This window comes from Plectropomus leopardus, chromosome 3 (assembly GCF_008729295.1).
Source record: "Plectropomus leopardus isolate mb chromosome 3, YSFRI_Pleo_2.0, whole genome shotgun sequence".
Lineage (NCBI taxonomy): Eukaryota > Metazoa > Chordata > Actinopteri > Perciformes > Serranidae > Plectropomus > Plectropomus leopardus.
The window spans coordinates 28322539-28344673 of record NC_056465.1 but is presented as its reverse complement, the minus strand read 5'-3'; the positions used below and the strand labels follow the sequence as shown (position 1 = coordinate 28344673).

General features: G+C 41.2%; 1 protein-coding gene across 2 annotated transcripts; it reads left to right on the top strand.

Annotated features, from left to right (window-relative positions):
* The first annotated feature begins 834 nt into the window (after positions 1-834).
* Positions 835-21810, top strand: cbarpb (CACN subunit beta associated regulatory protein b). Of its 2 annotated transcripts, none has more exons than XM_042512467.1 (10): positions 835-873; positions 1767-1839; positions 5149-5297; positions 7843-7904; positions 10085-10247; positions 11639-11810; positions 12971-13123; positions 14315-14558; positions 15881-16070; positions 18798-21810. In XM_042512467.1, exons 2-10 carry the CDS (start codon positions 1792-1794, stop codon positions 20302-20304), a joined length of 2688 nt encoding a protein of 895 aa, XP_042368401.1. In that variant the 5' UTR covers positions 835-873; positions 1767-1791; the 3' UTR covers positions 20305-21810. The 2 variants fall into 2 exon arrangements, with proteins under 2 accessions (XP_042368401.1, XP_042368409.1); XM_042512475.1 differs by lacking the exon at positions 835-873 and adding an exon at positions 1106-1139.
* Positions 21811-22135: the final 325 nt, after the last annotated feature.

Here is a 22135-nt window from a genome sequence, read left to right as displayed (position 1 = left end):
CAGGATTTTCATCTGGTTATCAAACGATATTATTGCTTTTAGTTAGGGATGCACGATAATATCGGCACATCATCGGTAACAGCAGATATTGGATTTATAATGAAATATATATATATATATCTATATATGTATGTATATGTATATATGTTTTAAGTGAACATGTACAAAACATCAACCTGAAGTTGAAGTATTTTTGTTATTTTGCACAATGAATGAATACTACATATATTGAAAAGCATGTATTTTATGTCTCCATCTGCTGGTGGGCCATCATGTTAAGAGTATTAAGTATAATATGACGTTAAATCACTATAGAGGAGACGTGATTATGACTAAAATTACGTGAGAAAAAAGTCGATGTATCGTTATTGTTTATCGGCCATAAGAGTTGTTATATATTGGCATATTGGACATCAGCAAAAAATCCAGTATCGTGCATCCGTAGTATTATTGCATTTAAGGAACATCGCGAGGTAGTTTAGCTTTCTTAATGTTGTCAAAATTCTTCAAAGGACATATTTTGGGTCATTTTTACATGATCATCACCATGAAAAGGTTGTGTAAAGAGAATCTGTCAGTGGTCTTTGCATGTGTTGAATGCAGGTTGTTATGTAATACCAAACTTATCTTCTTAACCTGAATAATTAACCACTCATTCTGCCGTATGTTTGCCATCAGCCATGCAGCACTGCCATCCTGTTGCTCCGAGGCCAGTGGGCCAGCCCTGAGGGGGAACGCTGCTGCTGCTGCTCCGGCTCGGTCGGCTGGATGGGCTGCTGAGGTGGCTGAGGATGCAGCAAGGGAGCTGAGGAGGAGACTCCTGAGCCACACACACACATTCAGAGCTGCTGCTGCGCACTGCCCTCCATCAGGGTAAGACACTGCCGGCTGGGGCTTGGTAGAAAGCAGGATGTGGGTACAGTACTGCAAAGGAAAGCATTCTGGTCACAGCCTGATGTGTTTCCCGTAACTGCTTTTCACGCTCGGACGGTAGACACAGGGGGAGTTAGACAGGCTGGCAGCAAAAAGCAGCCTCGGCAAAAGCTTACAGGTTGTGGTGCTGAAGTTGAGTGCTGCAGTGACTGGCAGGAGAGCAAGGAGTGCTGAGTGCTGCTGGCATGTTGCTCCTACCCTGCTGGGTGAGTAGATCTATCCTGTGTGTGTGTGTGTGTGTGTGTGTGTGTGTGTGTGTGTGTGTGTGTGAGTGTGTGGGCGTTTGGTGCAGCAGTAGCTGTATTAATGGCTATGATCTGTAAGAGCAAACGCATAGCAGCAGCAGTAGTGGGGCTGCTGGAGCTGGTGTTTACTAAGAGCTGGTGTTTCTCTCTGTTGTGTGTGTGTGTGTGTGTGTGTGTGTGGGAGGAAGAAAGAAAGTCTTCAGGCTGATATGGAATTATGGGTGATGATATGCAGCTGAGATGCTAGCATTTGCATCTTCTGTGGGATCGGACGCATGCGCACAAGCACACGTTATACACACATACATTTGGTTTCTGCTTCATCTTGCAGTCTTGAGATGCAACAAGATTATTCTGCAGCAAGAGCATCTTCTGTCACATCACATCTTTGCGTTATATTGGACATCAGACATGCAAAGGCATTCTTTATCTCGTGAATTCAGAGAAGTTTTGTTTACATGTGTCTGGATTTATCAGCACAGATGAATCACAGTATCTCTGGTGGCTGACTTTGTGTTTTGATGAACTGCTCCGGTAACAGTCATTTCCTCTGTGCGTTTGTGTGTGTGTGCATGTGTTATCTCTCAGGGGGACTCTCTAGTTGGCCTGGACCATGAGCAATGAGTCTACCGTCTGGAACATCCTACCAAAAAACTCCACAGTAAGTCTGCCTTTCGCCACTGGCTTATTCTCAAACTTCCTGTGTGTGTTTGTGTCCAGCTCACCAGCAGAACCATACTTTCCCTCATATTCTCTCCTGGCCGATTGACCGGCTAATAGAGAACATCCTGACCTGGACCTGACATAATTAAATCTCTGATCTAATCTCGGCTTTAATTTCCCCTCGAAGAGAAATTAAAATGTGACGTCAGAGTCTGGCGCTCATTAACACTTGCTGTGCATCCTCCCCTCATAGAGTTCAGCACCCATCTGTAAGGTCATCGTTCTGATACTGAAAGTCTGTTATCTTTATATAACATTTGCTGTCACGTCACTTGATGCTCTATAAAAGAACAAAGCCTGCTTTTGTTCTGTACTCTTCCACTCATGTTGCCATCCATCATTTTATTTAAACCTTTTTAATCCCTCTTCTGTGGCCTACATGGGCAAAAAGAAAGTGCCTGAGGAAGCAAAATTCAGCCTTTCTTTTGATTGAAAAAAATCCAAAAGAAAATTCAGAAAAAAATGTGAAAAATCAGCAATGAAAGAAAAATGTTCTAAATTAATTCCACATTATTTTTATGGCTGAGTAAAAAATCAATTTGTTGATAAAAACACAAATTCTGCTGCATAATAATAAAAATAATTACCAAGATGATATTTTTGGATTTTATTTATCTATTTAGTTACTTATTCACTCATATGTTTCTTTATAAATCAAATTTTCTGCAGTAATATTTGATTCATAGGTAATAGCTCACAGCGAGCACTGAACTGCTAATAGTTTGAAGGAGTAATCATGGACCACAATACCAATGTGGAAGTGGTTCTGGTTCCCACACCTAATTGTAAATTGTTCAGATCATTTTGACCAAAAATAAATTGGTTCCGAAACGCAAAGGTTAGCTCAAATGTGGAACCAAAGAAAAGCAGGGGTTGTTGTTTGTTTGTTTCTTATCAGCTACATTAAACAATAAATTGAAAAAAAATGAAAAATTCCCCCCCGCAGGAAAGAAATTAGTACATGCATAAAAAATATTTTAAAAAGAGCTAGGGAAAAATGTCTAGGTTAAAAAGAGAAAAGCTGCAGAAAAACTATATTTATTTATTTACTTAACCCAAACAATGAAACATAAATTATTATAAATGTATGAATATGTACCTCACTTACTACTGACTGTTACATCACACTATGAGTCCTTACTACAGTTAATGTGTGAATAAATGAGTATAGGTATTCATAATGCATCATAAGCCCCAGCAGTCAACCTCTAGTTTATAACATGTAAAGAGCATCTATAAAACGTTTGCCACTTATAAATCATCATGAGTCACATCTATAATGTTTTATGATTGTTGATATAGTGCATTAGTAAGCATTATGTCTGTTTATGAGTGTATTCATAAAGCATTATGAAAACATTATAATTCACTATGAATGCCTTCATAATGCATTATAGATGTGCTCTTCATAGAAAGTGTTACCCCCCACTTCTTTTTTTAACACATTTTCAGGTAATTTTCTTGTACTATTCACTAACTTCCTGCTAATTTTTGGGTCATTTCATCTTTCATTGCTCAGTTCCTTTTTCTCATATTTTTTTTTTTTTAGAGAAATCAAGCCACTTTGCTCAGTATATAAAAAGCTAACTACCATCATGCATTGTGCAAAGCCCTCTGTTGATGACACATCCTTGATTTCAATCGTTCCGCTGGAAATGCAGGCTGGTTTGCTAAAAAGAGTTAATTTGGTGGAAAAGTAGTGCAAATGTACAGATAAAAGGAAAAATGCTATTCACAGAAAAATATTGAAAAATATGTTCTTGATGAAGCAATACTTGAGCAGTAAAAGACATGGCTTTATTGCCAGTAATAGTTTCCCATCTGCTTTTCTCATAAGCAAATTGAATAAAGTTTTTCCAAATAATAAAGAAGGAGAAATTTCAAGAAGTCGTTTGTTGAAACATGATTATCATCACAAAACTAACTGAATATTGTCACTAAAGCCTCAGCCGGTGCTCCTTCTGTGGTTAATTCACTCAGCTGCAGTCCTCCCTGTGAGAGCTTTCCCGTAGCTAAGGTACACTGTAGACAGGTTAATTGCCCCGGCATTTATTGATTAATTTCACTGCTGTATTTATAGATTCACTTTATGCAGGCCAACCAGCCAGTGGGGCTAAATCAATCCTTTAAGCTTCACAGTGTTACTGGGAAGGTAAAACAGCTGCACAGTAAGGTAGTCAAATCCAGGTTGCAGTCGACGTGTTGAATCAGGACGGCGTGATTGGCATGTCCCTCTGTCTTATTACAAAAATGTGACCTCTGGATAAAAACTGAATTAACCCTTTGAAACCTAAACAAAGTGCACTGATTTCTTTCAAAAACATGGGAAGATGGTGACAAGCACCTTACCAAAAAATTGGCCCAAAAATGAACAATAATTTAGTGAAAAGTTACAAGAACATTACCTGCAAAAAAAGTCAAAAAAGAGGAAGAAAAGTACAAAAAACAACAAAAAAAAATAAGAAAACGACCCCAAGAAAGTGTGCTAAAATCTGTTACAGAAAAATAAGAATATATATATATATATGGGCACTTTTCTCTTGTTTTGTGATCATTTCAGCTATTAGGTATAAATAAAATATTCTTGGCAGCAAATATGATATGCCATATTATTATTATTAATATTTTGCAGTTTTTTGGGACATTTCTTGCCAAGTTGCTCATTTTGTTTTGTCTTGTGTTTTTGAAAGAAATCAAACCAATTTTCTCAGGTTTCAGAGGTTTAAATGCTAGTGAAGGGTGTCTGAATGTGATGCAAGAAATCTGGTGTCGATCCAGGTGTTAAAGGGTCAATGGGCTAAGCAGCACAACTGAAGTACTGAGTCAGAATTCAAAATTGAGACCTTTAAATGACAAAAACATGTATCTAAGGCGAGTGTAGATGTCTTTTGACCTCTCTCTCAGCTCAGAGAGGTGCAGCGTTAACCATCAGTGAATAGTACCAGTATGTTGATGCTTATGTGGGAAGCTCTCCTTTTTGAACTAGCACACTTAATGTCCAAATTCAGCACAGGAAGACACCCACCTCTCCTCCTGTTATATATCTACATAACTTCCCCTCACTGCCTACACATAAATCTGTTTTTTCAAGGTACAATTACCAGTTAACAGATCTGTCGGCACAGTACAATAAAGGAACTTATATGGGCCATTTGCACTGCAGACATTTGACTTGTCATTATTGTAAAAGAACAAGTGTTAATGATAATCTATGTAATTAATCTTTGCTCTCCTCTGTGTATTTCAGGAGATCCCAATCAAGCCTGAGGAGCAGCAAGATGGCTACGTGCTCCTCCTGGTGATCCTCTCCATCTTCCTGGTAGGAACGTTGATCTTCATCTCTGTCTTCCTCATCGCCTTCCGTCGCTGGTGTCGAGGAGGGCAATGCTGTGCCAGGTGCGATGCGAAAACTATGCATTACACTCAGCATTTTTCATGTGACACGCTTAGCCAGAGCAACTTATGACGAGTTAAGCAGCATAAGCTCAAAACCCAGAACACTGTGAGCAACAAACATGAGGACCTATATGAGGGGTGGACTTAATAAAAGCAGCCAGCAGCTGCACAGTTTAATAACAAGAGCTCTGTAATAACAGATACGTTTCTGGAGCCTGTGATGTTCAATTTTTTGTTGACACGGTGCCACAGAGGTGTTCATTCAACTCTGGTGAATTTGAGGCTATAGAATGTGTTGATGTTGTTTTGGTTTTCATTTTAATGTATTTTATTGTTGGCTGGTGTCCCTGTTACTTAAATTGCAACCTCTGTATTTTTCAATGACCCTTTTTTTTCTCCTATTTTCGTGACTACCACCAGCTTTTTGAAACTGGTCCAGTATTGAGTGAGATCCAGCAGCCAGCAGTGGCAAAGAAGCCTGCGACGTAACCATTTGGATTATGTCTGCATCATCAATTCAATCATCATTTGTTGCATGAAACACACGAGAACACACAGTTGACGGATACTACTCTATCCACTATTTAGAGACAGGCTGGTACTTATGTTGAATGTGTATACTTGCATAATAGATAAGGCTCATTCAGTTGCAAATGAAGCTAACTACTTCCTGTGCAGTGGTCCAGTTTGCTCCACCCAACCGAGTCCCAAACCTCTCGTCAGTGTGATTCCAATAACAGACAAGGCAGTGATCCATTAAACAAATGAAAGCAAAGAAAGCTGTGTTGCAGTAGGTGGCAGAAAAAGAAATTGTGTAACTCCATAGAGACTCATGCAAGCATGTTGGAGCAGGACGACACGGTGCATTCACTCATGAAACACGTCAGCTGTTTGACTGTCAGGACCCCCTGTGGGGCCGTTATGAAAACACCTTACTGGAAACACATTCAATATTAATGCTCATCTATTTGTGATTCATCTGTGGTTATTCAGCTGTAACACGGCTACCCTGCAGACGCTTTGTCCCTCTCTACAGCAGCACGCATCATCAAGTACACTTGAATATACGAGAGCGCATCAGCTAGTTGCAGATAAACAGCGAGCACAGAGGCTGAGCCGTGAAAAGGCGAGGCTCGCCGGGAGGAGAGCAGGGGAGAATCGGGCAGACTGGTACAAATGATGAGTGTAATGAGATTTCATAGCAGCCATCGGCGGTGATTAATCTTGCATCTCAACCCCGGCCCTGTGTGCACACGTACAATACACACACACGCACGCACGCACACGCACACACACACACACACACACACACACACACACACACACACACAGGCGTTATGAGGAAGCGAGAGCCACTGAGGAAATGAAAGACAAGAAGAAGCACAGATCTGGGTGGACGGAGAAATCCCTCAAGTCAGTTCACACCCACATACACACACACACACACACACACACACACACACAGATCATAGCTCTGCACAAAGACATAAGATGGAGAGAAATGACTGGGAAGAGCTTTCAGTTTTCAGTGTTACAGTTTTTTCTGCCTCCTATTGTAAATCCTGTGTATGGGGTTAGAGAAGCTTGTGTAGAGAATCAGCGACAGTGAGAGAAGTTGAAACGCGCAGATTTTAAGACAGATTAAACCACAGAAATAAAATGAGTAAAAAGGCGTGAACTGTTTGCAGCGGTCTTTTGATTAGTACAGAAGAAAACAGTGATTGTTGTCAGTTGGTATGAGATAAGAGATCATCGGGGGCTGTAAAGTGTGTTAGACTCACTAGTTTGGCCTATTCTCACGTCTATTTTGTTGATTAAATAGAGAAAATACAAATATAAACCAATTCAAGTTTAGTTCTATCAAACTAAAGCCTCTTTTACACTTCCTATTCAAGACTGGAATATTGTGCCGTTATGCCGCCTCGCCATTCCCTATAAGTCCGATTGCAGAATCGGGGGACAGCGTTGTCTCACCTTCGAGGTGGCAGTGTGTGCTATTTGTGAATTTGTGAACGCCATTTATCTTCAGTTTTATTCAGTTTCGAGTGAGACACATAAAAATAGCCATCGCTCTGGCCTTTCTGCTACGTTGATTTGAATGTGAACGTCCGTTCTACTCTCGTTATATTTCTATGGAATAAAGTAAAAGAATGATTCATGCTCCATCCTCGAAACAATATGACCTTTATCGTGTATTTTCTCTGTGCCCTTAAAGATGAGTGGAAACGTGCAATCCAATAAAGCCCCTTGCTTTATCAGTTCAAGAGGTCCCCCGGCCCTGAGGGTTATCCAGTTACCGGCAATGATTCAGGCCCTCATTGATTATACGGCCAGGCAGGCAGCTGTTTAGACAAACAGCATGGTGAACATTCAGTCCCATGACCTCGTCCTGATCTTACAGCTGGATTTTTAAACTCTGAACAGAAATGTCAAATCGCGACTCAGCTGATCATAAAGCTCGGTACGGTGGTCAGCCGTAGATGAAAGACAGACTTCAGGGGTGATCATGTCATTGCACTGATCTGAATGTTTCTGTGTGCTCCAGGGCCAGCGATGACCCTGAGAAAACAAACACCACCTATGTGGAGGAGTCCCAGCCCACCCATGGTAAGAGCGATATGGACAAAGGGGAAGAAATGTGTAGAGGGAGGGATGAAGAGATAAGCCGCTGATAGAGGGAGGAGTGATGGAGACGGGCAGGCTGGGAGATGGAGGGATCGGATTGATGCAAGCAGGGATATTTTTATCGTGTCAGCACAAACGTGTAATGTCTATTCCATTAAAATATTGTGATCCCGACCCAATTATTTTAAGTAGCCGTGCCATTCCTGGAACACATTTTGATATTTTGGGACCAGTGAATGCACTCTGTCTCCGATGAGAATGATTTATGAAGAGGCAGCATCAGTTTGGCACCAAACTGCTTCTGTAAGGCTTTTTGTTTAGTTTTCAGTCAGCAGTTTGCCGTATTACCATTCTCATCCTCCACAGAGGTGTCTGAGCATCAGATGCTTCTCCTCTGTTATAGTCAGGGTAGATGTGCTGTGTAGCAGACAGAAAGACAGATGACTTTTTAAAAGGGTGGCTCATGGTCCCCATGTCACCAGCGCACCACCAATTAAGATAGACTTTTATTTTTACATGTACGCATATTATGCTTAATATAGATGAATATGCATGTATGTATAGGCTATACTTGTAGATTCGGAGGCATGTATATATGTACGTGTATGTATTTGTGTATGTTTAAAATGTATGTATGTGTGTGTACGTTTGTATGCATGTGTGTCTGTGTGTGTAAATATGTAAGTGTGTGTGTATATGATAGAGATAAAGTTCACAAATTAAATAAGTGATTCGCCAGAAAGGGGTAGGAAATTCTAAGTTTATACTTCTTTGTACTCCTTTTCGAACATTTAAGATGCAAATTTCTTGTTGCTTATTTGAATCTATTTATTGAGTATAGGTTATTATCCATTTTCTGTATTGCCATTTAGTTTTATTTTTATCTTTTCGGACAGGTCGACAATTAACCTCAAAATCAGAAATACATAATTTTCCTCTTACCTGTTGTGCTATTTATCCATCTAGATTGTAATGGTGTGATTTGCCAAGTGTTGGAGCCATTGTCCATAGACACACGGCTAGTGGTGCTTAAAACACCAAAAAATACATTTGAAAAACTCAACAACATTACCTCTGTGAACAATCTCATGTCAGAACTATTTTCTTTCTATCAGACTACAGCTACCAACTGTATCACTGTGCAAAAGGGGGCGTTCATCTGCTGCACTGAGCTAGATAACGTCACAGCTCATCCAAGGAGGACACCATTAGTGTTACAATTTCCGCTTTCACAAGCACAAACTTCTCACTGAGTAAATGCACGCCTTCTTCCACTTCGTGGTACAGTGGGGGTTGTTGTTAGGTAGAAAAAAAATAGTTCTCTACAGGAAACTGCTCATAACAAGGTTTGTAGATTATCTTGAGTTATGGTGAGTAATGCTATCTGCAAAGACACACTGCTGCGCACCACAAGACGAGTGCCATCTGGTTCCATTATATTAGAGAGAGGACCGATATCCAACAGCCGATGTCTCCAACACGCAGCAACTCACACCAAAACAATCTAGACTTAAACAGTGCTACAGGTAAGAGTATTGTATTTTGATTTAGGGGTGAACTGTTCCTTTAAGCAGGCTAACACACTCAAAATGACAATGCTAACACGCCAATGTTTAACATGTATAAATTTTATCATATTGCATCTTAGTTTAGCGTATTTGCCACTTGCCACTAAATACAAAGTACAGTTTTGAAAGTATTTGGTTATAAATCAAGTTTTGACAAATTCACGCAATGGCCAAAAGTGAGACAAAGTCATTGTTGTGCAAGTCACAAGTTAATCTCCAGCCTCTGCATTCAAGTCACAAATCAAGACTTATAATTCTCAAGTCAGGTCCCAAGTTGTTAACAGTGAGTTTCAAGTTCTGAAAGAGTCATCATGTGGTTTTCAAACAAAAGTGACTAAACTTAATTATAAAAAAGTATTTCTGACATTGCACTTTCAAAGCATAATAGCACTCTTAGGTAGTGTAAAGTCATCAAATTTTTGACTTAAGTCTGACTGAAGTCCAAGTCATGTGACTCGAGTCCACACCTCTGATTTTGACCACTCTGACCTTCGGATGTTGTGATATTTCACTGAATGACAATAACCTGTCGCTCCTTCTTCGCCCATCTATCTGTCTTCCTCCTCTGTCTCCTTCCTGCTGTATCTCTGGTAGAAATCACCATCAGGGTGGATGAGTCAGAGTGCCTGTCGATGGCCAGCTCTCACGACCAGGAGACGGAGCGCTTCCTCTCCACGGGCACCACGGGCCGTCGTGTCTCCTTCAATGAGGCTGCGCTCTTCGATCACGGCAAGAAGGCCCAGGAGAAGGGCCGCAGGTCAGAAAGCCGACATTAACAGAAGCCCATATTTGCAAATGCTTCTTATTCAGCGTTCAGCTCGCATTAACGTCCGTTCACTCCAGCTTTACTGCTCTCTAAGATCAAAGGATTCACACATTTCACTGTGTCCATCGCTCTGTTATGTTACTTTAGGGTTAAGAATGAAATCAGAGTGCATTATGTATGCTGTGGACACAAAAAGCTCTCACTCCTGCTCATTATTTCACTGCCCTACTTTTCTCTTAAAGCCTTGAGCCTGATAGCAGATTCTTCAGGAGGAATTTTTCTTTGGGGCTAAATGCAGGATCCAGTGAAAGTCTGATGGGTTTGAAGCTGGATATTTCCCTGTGGCTGTTCCCCTTTCATGCACGGCTAAGCTTCATGATTTATGACTTATCGAGAATATATTTAACTTATGTCTCATCTTGAGAGGATTTTACCAGGGATGTCCTAATTGGATTTGAAGGATCAGTACCAGGCCCAATCAACACATTTTTTAATTGATCGGTTGTTTTGAGCTCCTTTGTTTACGTCCGCCGTCACTCAGGTGTCGTAAACAGAGAGCACAATTTGTAGCAGATTTTCAGGTTTTATTGTAATGATGCTGCTCCAATAAGTAGAACCCATTTTTTATGTTTAGCTGAAGCTGATACACCACGTTAAGTAGAATTTCAATTTTTGCTGTTCATTTTCAGTGAACTAGTTTGACTATAGCACCGTATTAAGCAGAATGTGACAGTGTAAGCAGTTTTTATTTGTTATTACAGGTAATGTTTAAGTTCAGCTATAATGCTACTTTGAGGATGAATCATGATTATATTACTCATTCATAGTGTTCGGTACTTTAATTACAATGCTGCAGTTAGTGGATTTGAGATCAATTTCTGAAGACACATTTAAGTTTGTTTATTTTGTTGAGGAAACAACAATGCACTAAGTTGGATTGTGATGAGAGACATTTTTTAGACTCAAATTCTGAAAACTGTCCGTGAAAGAAAATCTTCTTAGACGTGGCTCAACATGCAGTGCAAAAACAAACTTGGACGATAAACATAAAGCGTGTTTCTTTAAAAAAAACAGAATAAATGCGTAATACAGTAATTCAGACAGAATAAGTTGGTTTACTTTCTTATTTTTGTAAAAATAAGATAAAAAACCTAAAGGAGCTATTTGGATGCTGACATTTTTTCTATTAAAGTGTCAAGCATGTACACTGGATTGATTTGGATAACTTTAAAGTACTTGACGTGTGCATCCAGGTAAATACAAGTATCGGATCGGGACACTGTATCAGCAGATGCTCGATATCAAATGACTCGAATCGGGATCAGAATGGGACATCCCCAGATTTTAAAGCTTTTTATTTAACTCTGTGTTGTCCACCGCAGGTACACTCTGACCGAGGGCGACTTTCACCACCTGAAGAACGCCCGCCTCACGCACCTCCACATGCCTCCACCGGCCCTCAAGATAGTCACCATCCACGAGTGCGACTCGGCTGAGAACAGCATCACCATGACGACGCGCCCTGTCGCCAAGTCAGCACTTTCCATCTTCCAGGTGACAGCCTTTAACCTGCTATTAGTCCTGATGCATCGTTAGTCGTGACTGGGGTCAATTAGAGCATCAATCACGCGGGTCAGGGGCAGGAAAATGTTTCAGTGTAATGTAGCCAAACACATGGAGCAGGGAGCTCTCTGCCTGCTCATTTCAACAGGCTGTGCACATTGATTTCCCATTTTGTTGTTCAATCAGTGGAGCAGGGCTGACAGCTGGAGAGAGGATCTGGACTTTATATTCAGTCATAAATGTTGAACATGAAAACAAACTTTGGAAGTGGAACCACAGACTTTGGTTGTACGAATGAGAGAAAATCAAATAATACAATATATATACAATATTTTTGACCAAATACTTTGAACTTGCTATTGCTACCATATTGCAGGGTTGACAAGTGATGCTTTTTAAAAATATTTACACAATAACATTTTGGAAAATTCACCCTTTGAAACCTGAGCAAATTGTCCTGATTTCTTTCAAAAAGAAGAAGGCAATGAGCAATTTAAGAGAAAATTACCTAAAATAAGCAAGAAATGATTAAGAAGTTACAAAAAAATGACCTGAATTTTTTTTTAAAAAAAAAAAAAAAAAAAAGATTAAAAAAACCCCAACATGATTTAGAATAGATTAATTTAATAATTATAAACTGAGTTTTATGGAGGTTTTTTAAATAATAATTTGCTAGTAATTTACCCTCTGTCTCTCTATCTCTTTTTTTTCCTGACACCTTTTTCATAATGTATTGCTTTATTTGCTGGCATCTCTTGCTGAATGCCTTTTTTTCTTTCTTTTGAAAGAAATCGCACCAATTTACTCAGATTTCAAAGGTGTAAATACTTTTGAACAGCATCTAAACGCAGCTCAAAAAAAGTCACGTCTATTCAAGTTTTGAAGCGTTTATCATCAGTAATGTGGATATAATGACTATGTGGGTAAAGGCAAATAATACAACAGCTAAAAGAGACTGGTAAGTTCAGAAAACTGCATCACTCTCCTGCGATGCAGCCTTTAATCGCAGAAAATGACAAAACTTATGATATTATGATATCCAAAATCTAAGATGACATCCATCTCATTTCACGATACTGCTATAATGTTGACATATTGCTCTGCCCTAATTCAAAAGGAATAGAAGCTTTTTTGTGTGTGCTTCCCTTCAGCCAATGCTGTGCCCCCTCCCGCAAACAGCGCTGACAAGCCTGAGCGTTAACCCCAGCTGCGCCCTCCCTGGAGATGCTCTAAACTCTGTGGTGGACACCAGCTTCAGTGAGAACACTCTGACTCTCAGTACGAAAGAGCCGAGCTCCACCTCTGTAAGTTACCTCCAACTACTGTCTCAATGTGCTCCACGCTAAGTGGTAACCAATAATCACAACTATGACGAAAGGATTCCTGTGTTTGGCATTTAACAGTGATGTTCTTGCTGAAAAGCACAAAAAAAGCAAGCATGAATATCTCACAAATTGGAATGTGAACTATTAGCCAACTTGTCCATTAAAAGTTGCTAACATTGTTGTTCGGCACCAGAAATACTGGTCGGAGTCAGTTTTTTTTAAAATATGGCAACTGCATATTGATTTTATGGGAAAAAATGGCAGTTTTAGGTACTATTGGCTGATATTCTGTGTTATAATGCATTTGTAGTATGGCACAACTTCCTTATTATCAAAATGTCAATCACATCCTTTTTTTCTCTTTGGTTGTTTTTTTAATTAATGTATTTATTTTTTTATTTTGTTTGTGTGTTTTTTTCATTATTCCACTGTTCCCATTGGGTGAACAGTGGTTGCGGAGTGTGGGGCTTGAGTGGGCAGAGAAAAGTTTACTTTTTATTTTATTAATTTTCTTTGATTTTCTTTTACATTTTACTAACTTCTTGCTTATTTTTGGGTCATTTCTTCTTTTCTTGCTCATTGCCCTCTTCTCATATTTTTGAGAGAAATCAAGCCAAGTTGCCCAAAGAGCAAAAGTCAAAGGGTTAATGATTACAAATGGCGCTTATGATATACTCAATAATTTATTGGATAATGTTTGTCCTCATAGATTAACTTGTGCTCAGTTTTGACTGTTTTCTGAATGTTGTAGGGTTTTTTTGTCTTTCAGACTAATTGACCGAAGTTTAGAGTTCTGTTTAAATGTCAGGGAAATTAGTCGTAAGGAACATCCTTACTCACAAGAACTGAGTGTGCATACAAATCACCCGTAAGAGCTCGTGTTTTGGAAACATGCAGCATATAGGTCAAAGTGAAGTGTGAGGAGTTAATCATTTCTAGAGTGATGAATTTTCAGTACACCAAACAGCTATTCAAGCAGCCAGTCAACCATTGAGTCATCCATAAGGACATTAAAGGGTCACGCAGCCTGAGGGAGGACCAACACGAGTGATGGTTGATGGGTAAACAAGGAGGCCTGTGTGGAACATCACTGTCAGATAGAGTTATACACACACCACTCGTCTTGGCAGGTTTTCTGTCTGACCACGCTTCTCTCTCTCCGTCTCTCAGATCGAGATGATGGGAGCGGGGCCCCGCGGCAGAGGCAGCAGTGTCAGTGTCGGAGAGGGGGCCGCGGTGCGGAGCGGCGGTGCCCCTCATGCTAGTGCCGGAGCTGCAGGAAGCCAGGGCCCGGTGCTGCAGTTCTTCACAAAACTGCGGCGCCATGCTAGTCTGGAGGGGGCCAGTCCCTACTTCAAGATCAAGAAATGGAAGCTGGACAGCAGCCAGAGAGCCTCGAGTCTGGACACCAGAGGTAATGGATCCTTGATGATGTAAGGAATATTTTTAGGAACGATCTGTGCCAATGCAGCAGGAAAGTGCAATAATTCTTTGTCGTCCTTCATAATATCAGAGAAAATAAAGTACTCTTGGCAGTTTCTTTCTTAGTTACAGACCTCTGCAAAAGTCTGAGGCCACCATAGATGTGTAGTTTTAGCAAGGTTGTAATGAGGATATATATATATATATATATATATATATATATATATATATATATATATATATATATATATATATATATATAATGTACATACACATTTATACTTATATGTGTGTGTGTGTGTGTGTGCTAGCCCAAGACCAATGAGACCTAATAGTAATTGCATGCCAGTGTTTACATGCTACCCAGAAGCCTCCCCCACACAGAGAGAGACTTGTGGAGTAAGCATCAATTATTAAGTCCCTTTTTTGGATTTAAAACTACTGCGTGTGGGGGAGGCTGTGTTCACACTAGTGTGCAGAGAACGTGACCTCTCGGTGGTCATGTGCAAGTACGCATATGTGAATGTAGCTCCCACATTAGGAGCTACAGGCTACAACAATGCTAAAAACATGACGCCAGTGACTTTTTCAAAACCACTTGGCACGTCGAGGCTTCAGGACACTTGGAGTACTTCGGACGAGCAGTATAGACATTTTGTGTATAGGTTTTTATGTAGTATGTATTTTTTTGAACATTTGAATCTTGGTCACCATTTGCTTCAGTTGTTTTGGAAATGAGTGCAACGCCTTTTCCCTGTGAAACTCCTGCAGTGTTTTGTGGACCATAGAACCTCACCCGACTTTGCAACTGGCATGAAGGTACCAGCAATGATTGAATTTTCATTTTTGGGTGAACTATCCCTTTAGGGTGGCCTAAGTCTTTTGCACAGTACTGTAGATGTATTTTCTCTGTGTGTTTAGTATTTCTGGCAGTATTCCCTGGTGGTAAACAGACAATTGTTAAGCAGGAGGCTCCAGCAACCAACTGTGAGATGCCTTTTGGCTGCTAAGACGGAAAAACCACACAGACACACATACGTACAAGACAGATGGCTCAGTGACGTAAAGTTCGGTCGTTCCAAGTCAATTTGAGCCCTGAGTAAATCCTCCCTGCCGATCCCCTTCATCCTATATACACACTCTTCCCCAGGCCCAATCCTTCGATTTCACCAAGGGACCGAAAAAAAAGACCACAAAATCCCCTCAGAAACCTCGACAGTTGATGGAAGCTTTATCCTGAATTAAGTGTCACTTCACTCCTGCCTTCTGTTACACAACTCACTGCTCTTTCACCCCGTGTTTGTTGTGAGCCAGGCTCTCCGAAGAGGAGGCAGTTCCAACGCCAGCGAGCCGCCAGCGAGAGCATGGACCAGGACGACAACGACGCGCATCACATAGACCTCATCCAATACATCGCCCGCACACAGGACATCGCCTTCCGTCCCAGCCACCCCACCACACGCCTCCTCTCACCTCCCTCCACACCACCCCCCTCCCTCGGCAGGTATCTTTAATTCCCTTGCCCATTCATCCCGTTCACTGCTTTGCTGCCTTGCACTCATTTCTTTACTGTAGCTAGAAACCGTGTGGTAATGATATACAGTAATATCTACCCCTTAGTCCCAATTCTTCACTACTCTGCCTGAACACAAGTGTGCTTTTTTCTTTTTTCTGCACCAAAAACCATTGCACAAAAACTCACAGTGGTTGTTTTTGCATGCCAGACTAGCAGAAATACAATCAAACCTGAAATGTTTGAAAGGGATATTGAACTGTAAGTCATTCAAAAATATCTTTGAAAACTGTCCTTGTGTCTTTTTAAGGCAAATAGTTTTGCAGTGACATTTAACCCCTTGAAACATGAAGGGACATCACTTTTCTTGTGCTGCTTTTAAATGCCTTTTACAAGTATTTAAACCTTTGAACCTTGAGAAAGTTGGTGCAATTTCTTTCAAAAACATGGGCAAAAATGTAATGAGTGGCTTGGTCAGAAATGATCCACAAATTGCAAGAAATTAGTGGATGTATTATTTAATTTATTTATAATTTTATACATTATTTTCTTCTTTCTTTTTTAAAATATTTTTTGAAAAAGCTAATGAATTTGTCTTATTTATTTTGTAAAAAGGGTAGGTGTAATAAGCCAAGGCTTTAGCCTACACCTTTTCAGTCATTTGTTTTATTTTGTGGTGTGTATTTCACTTTTAAGTTGTAAAAATGACTAAACTAAATTAAATATATATATATATATATATATATATATATATATATATATATATGTATAACACATTTTAAGTCATTTTGTTGAACTTTTCCCTAATTTCTTGCTAATTTTTGGGTCATTTCTTCTTTTGTTGCTCATTGCCTTCCTCCCATGTTTTCCCAAAGAAATCCAGCCAATTTTCTCAAGTTTCCAAGGGTTTATTAGATTAAAACTACATACAGTGTAACTGTAAATACTGTCCAGTCACAGCCTGATTTGTATGTAATGAGATCCCCGTAAACAAGAACCACTGTCAGAGTCGGAGCCAGATGTGGGGGATTCCCAGAGTGCACTTTTTTTGGAGAGTGAAGTGGAGAATGGGGACACAGGGTTTATTCTGGCATAGGAAACCATTCCATCGCTGACATGATCTGATAATGTCATGAAGTCCGCAAAAGTGCAAGGGTCACTGGGATTCTTGTTATTTTAAGTACTCAGTTATGCCCAATACTAGCTCGTACAACAGAAAATAACCAATCTCCTTTTATTAAGTATTTTTCTTATGTAACTGTTTATTTTCCATCGCTAAATATTAGATTAAACAAAATCAGGATTTCCTGTGTATGTTTGCAGATGTTTATTGTTAAAAATGAAAGCAATTTCCTGGAAGCCACCCTCAACCATGAAATTCGATGATGCTCATTTACAGTTTATTGCTACTGATATCACTGAAGATTTGGTTCATACAGTATGTGCTCTTTAAATCTGCTTCCCCGAGTAGAAAGCTGGGGATTTCTGGGGATTTTCGAGCATCAGCATTCAGCTACATTTAGTTCAAAGGGGTAGTTCAGATTTTTTTTTTTGAAGTGGGGTTGTATGGAGTATTTACCGTAGACATTTGATTACATACAGAGAGTAGATGTCTGTTTGTGCACCCAGTTTGGAGAAGCATGCTGGAGTCCAACATGGAGGCTAAGCAATCCACAGATGTGAGGGGGTCAACAATGAAATGTATTCCAACCACCTAAAAAAAGTACAACCTGAATCAATATCATTTGAAGTGTACCCAATAATGAGAGTATTTTCACTGCTTTCCTTTGCTGTCAGATAGTGACAACGGCATAATGAAGCCTTTATATCACTTTATTCAACAGATCAAAGCAGCAGTAGACCAGCAGCTCTTATGTTCACTGAGCCAAAATTACTGGTGGCTTTGACGAGAGCATTAATGGGAAACTGAAGCCATTAACAACTTACCCCTCAAAGTGGGTTTTCTGATGATTTGGAACGACACGACATGACTCGATACAATACGATATCATATAATATGATAAGAGAAGATACAGTACAATACGAGACGATACAACACAATGCGATGCAACATACTTTATTGTTTGTCTTGGACTCAGATGCTGGACCAATAAATGCCTTCACAGGTCATTATAAAATAAATTAGATATGAACAAAACAGCTCCAGCTGCACCAAAGCACACCCAATAAATTGCACATACAAAATATTGCACATACGTTGCACATAACTTATATTGCACGTCACCCGTTGTTAAAACATCATGAAAGTATAGCACAATCCCTGAAGCCTGAATCAGCATTGTTTAGGTTTTGGAGGTATAACGAAATTTGGTTTTAAAACAGTTGCATTTGCAGTAGTTTTTTAGGTGGCTAAAATATGTTTTGTTGCTGACCCAGTCAGCAGTACATTGCTTAGTTTCTTCACCATACAGGTGGCATGCCGAACAACATCTCTGCGGTTTGTCTATGAATAGGCGCCCGATACAACCCCACATCAAAATATCCAAAAGATCCCCTTCACGACATGCAACAGCAGCCATTGCAAGTCATGAAATCATTCTGTGCTCTGTGAACACGGCCATGTGTCAGATAATGTGATATTTAGGGAGATGCTGTTACACTGACACTTGTTTTGCGTTTGCATTTGTTTCTTCCCTCCCTTCTCTCCTTACTATTTTCATTTTATCTCGTCTCTCCACACCTGTGTGCACGCTACAGGGTAGAGGTAGAGGTGATGGTGGAGCCCAGCTGCAGCCATGGAGGACCAGGGGTGATTGGCCTGTCCCCTGATCCCCAAGACGAAGCACTGTCCCTGGCAAGAAGGGAAGGTGCAGACCCTTTGGAACCCCCAGATCCCCAGGACCCCCAATCACTTTACAAAGACATCTGGACCCTTCGTGCATCACTGGAACAATACGCAGCCTCTGACCAGAGCAGCAACAATGACAGGAACTCCGTCTGCAGTGATGCTGAGAGTGTGTGTTCGTTGGGTGGGCGCACAGAGACAGAGAGAGGAGGGCTGCCCAGCTACCCATCCCAGGATTTAGGAGATGAGGCAGAGTGTGGAGACGATGACAAAGACATTTCGATGTATATGGATGAGAGGTTGAGGGTGAAGGAGGGAAGAAGAAGGAAACAGGACAGCACGGAATCAGAGCGAGGGGGCAGCGATGGCGAAACAGGGACTCGTAAATTGCTGCAGATGGACAGCGGCTATGCGTCAATCGAGGCTCCAACTCGTGGTCCGGAAGAGCTGCGACTGTTTGGGAGCATCAGCGGCAGCCCGAAGGACAGAACAGCCCATGAAAAAAGGCACCATTTCACCAACGCAGGGCGCACTGGCACTATTGGTGAGAGCTTCGAGTCTCATCTCTTCGAGGAGGAGCCGGAGGATGAGTTGTTGTTGGGTGCCAGTGGAGGAGTTTCCATAGAAACAGGTGCTGGTTCACTGAGCTGGTTCCCATATGGTCAGATGCTCACACCTCGAGAGGCTGTGCAGCCGTCCCCTCAACCGCCAACGCTGCACCGGCGAGACTACAGCATAGATGAGAAGACGGACGCCCTCTTCCACGAGTTTCTCCGCCACGACCCTCAGTTTGACCAGCAGGAGTCGCCGCTGAGGAAGCACCGGTCCCGAATCCACCTCCGCAAGCAGTGGCAGCGGCACAAGCAGTGGAGCGACCCCGGTGTCAGACACTTCCAGTCCTCTTTTGACAGACAGCGGACGCCGCTACGGAGGGGTGAGAGCGTGAACTACCCACTGGACACAAGCTACCACAGCACGCTCCCTCGCATCGTCAGTGCTCCTGACGAGGAGGCCAGCGACGGCACCGGCAGCACTCCTGACACTCCAAAGGTCGAACCTATGACTACTGAGAGAATAGACAAGGAGCAGGCTGCCACTGAGGACCGCGCCTCCTCTTCCTCACCGACTCTTAAAGCGTCCGTCTCAGAGAAAGATGGGGCGCTGGTGGAGCACCACGACCCCCAGGAGGACAGCAAACAGCCCGGACTCCCTCCAGAGCCCTCGGACGAGCGCTCGCCGCCTCAGCAGCCCGACTCCTCAGGCTACGGCCCGCAGACCATCACAGCAGAGCTCACGGACAAACTGACTGCTAACCTGGACGAGAGGCTGTACATGGGCCTTCGCAGGACCAAGGACACAGCCACTGAGTGCGTGACGGTGACGGCCACACACGCTTCTCCGGACCACAGCCCAGTGTAGCACGGCTCCAGTCGTCCTCCTCGTCAACCTCACTCCTGCTGATTTTCTTTTGATTTGTCTCGTCTCAGTTTTTACTGTGTGCACAGCTTGAATGGTGCGATCCAGACCCATAAACACACAACGGAAAATATGCTTTAAATCATTTTACATACAGCAGATCCACTAGAAACGCAGCCTGTCTGTCTTCATGCCTGTTAACATTACAAAAGTGTTCAGTGTTGCCATTTTGCATTTTTCTCTCATAAAGTTACAACTCAAAATAATAGACGAACAGAGCTAACATATCAAAAATCATATGGTTTGAGTAACAATTGTTTCCTCATTGACTGTTTCTGTGTCTGTTTCTGCTGCTGACATCTCTGTCTCTGCTCTCCAGTGTGAATAAGTGAAGCTTTACTTGTTGATCCACTGTGAAACCAGGTGCTATTAGACGACTAGAAAGCTACAGATCTGGACGCAATAGTTAGCGTGCTAATCCCATCATGCATCAGTGGAAAAAAAGCAGTTGTATCAGTATTCATGAGCTAAAAAATTTTTGAGAATGCCATATTGAATAAGTCAAAGCTTTATGCGTACTTTAGTTGTTCACACTGGTTGTTAAAAACAGTAGTTTCCAGCCTATGGTGGTCCCAAGAGAAGTGTTTCTTTAACACAAAATCATGTTTTTTTTAAAAAATTTGAATCAGTGATCAGTCAATCAACGTGAATCAGTGATTTTTAGGAACACTTTTACTTGCATTGATTGAGGGAATATATCAATATTTTTTATAAGTCGACTTACAACAACTTATCTAACTCAATGATTGTAATTTAAGATATGGTGGATGGCGTGACAGCTCCCGAATAACGAAGCCAAAACATCTCATTCGACCCCTGGTGGCTGGCTGCAGTACAGGTCATAAACCCCGCCCCCTCCATGTCAGCAGATGGGACAAATCAAAAGTACATGTCAAATAAATTTTTCCTCAAGATGGTTTCTGTCATTTCAGGTAATTCTTATCATCCTGATGTCTCTTCAGAGGTTTGTTTTTCTGTTGAGTTTGGTTTTGATTAGTAATTTGATGCTTTGCAATTGCACTGTGTGTTGGCAGGAACTTCCTGTTTGCTACTGCGCAAACGACGAAGATGACAGCAACCATATTTAAGATATTCTGGCTTAGTTTTTACAGTGAGAGGACGTGGAGACGCACCCATCTACAGTCTATTGTCAGCTTCGTTTATGGCCACAAAAATGGCAACAAGCACGGAGCTTATGTCATTTTTTGTGGCCATTTTTCATGGATGCAGCTAGATGGCATCTCTGTTCTTAATCCCGCCTACAAAGCTCTGATTGGTGGTTGTTTTTCTAATCAAGGAAACAGCGGTTAAGCCATCAGGGGTCACAAGTACCAATTGCTTGATTGTAAGGGGCCACAAACCAAAAAGGTCGGGAACCGCTGGTTTAGAATAACACAGTTTCTCCCATAAAGTCTTATATCCTTTGATTTTCCTCACGTCTGACTGCAGCCCAACAAATGTTTGTATTGTACATTTCTGCAAATCTTGGATATGTAACATTTGTATGCTCTGGTTCTATGACGCTGTGGTTAATGTGATTATGTTTAGGCACAAAAAACACAATTAATGCTTAGAAAAAGATCACGTTTTGATATAAATATCTACTTTTGGTTGCACATTCACAGCTGGAAATGCCGTTTTGTTGTTTGTTTTTCCTTAACGGTGGCTTGCAACTTGGCAGTCATCTCGCCCATACGCTCCACCTCCTGATGACGAGCTCAGCTCACAGAAATGTAATCAGAACTACGTCTTTTTAGAAACTTTATCACAAAGG

Coding starts and splice junctions, on each gene's coding strand:
- cbarpb (XM_042512467.1), top strand. CDS start 1,792: ATGAGCAATGAGTCTACCGTCTGGAACATCCTACCAAAAAACTCCACA. Junction 13,124..14,314: donor AAGAGCCGAGCTCCACCTCT/GTAAGTTACCTC, acceptor TCCGTCTCTCAG/ATCGAGATGATGGGAGCGGG. Junction 14,559..15,880: donor CTCGAGTCTGGACACCAGAG/GTAATGGATCCT, acceptor GTTGTGAGCCAG/GCTCTCCGAAGAGGAGGCAG.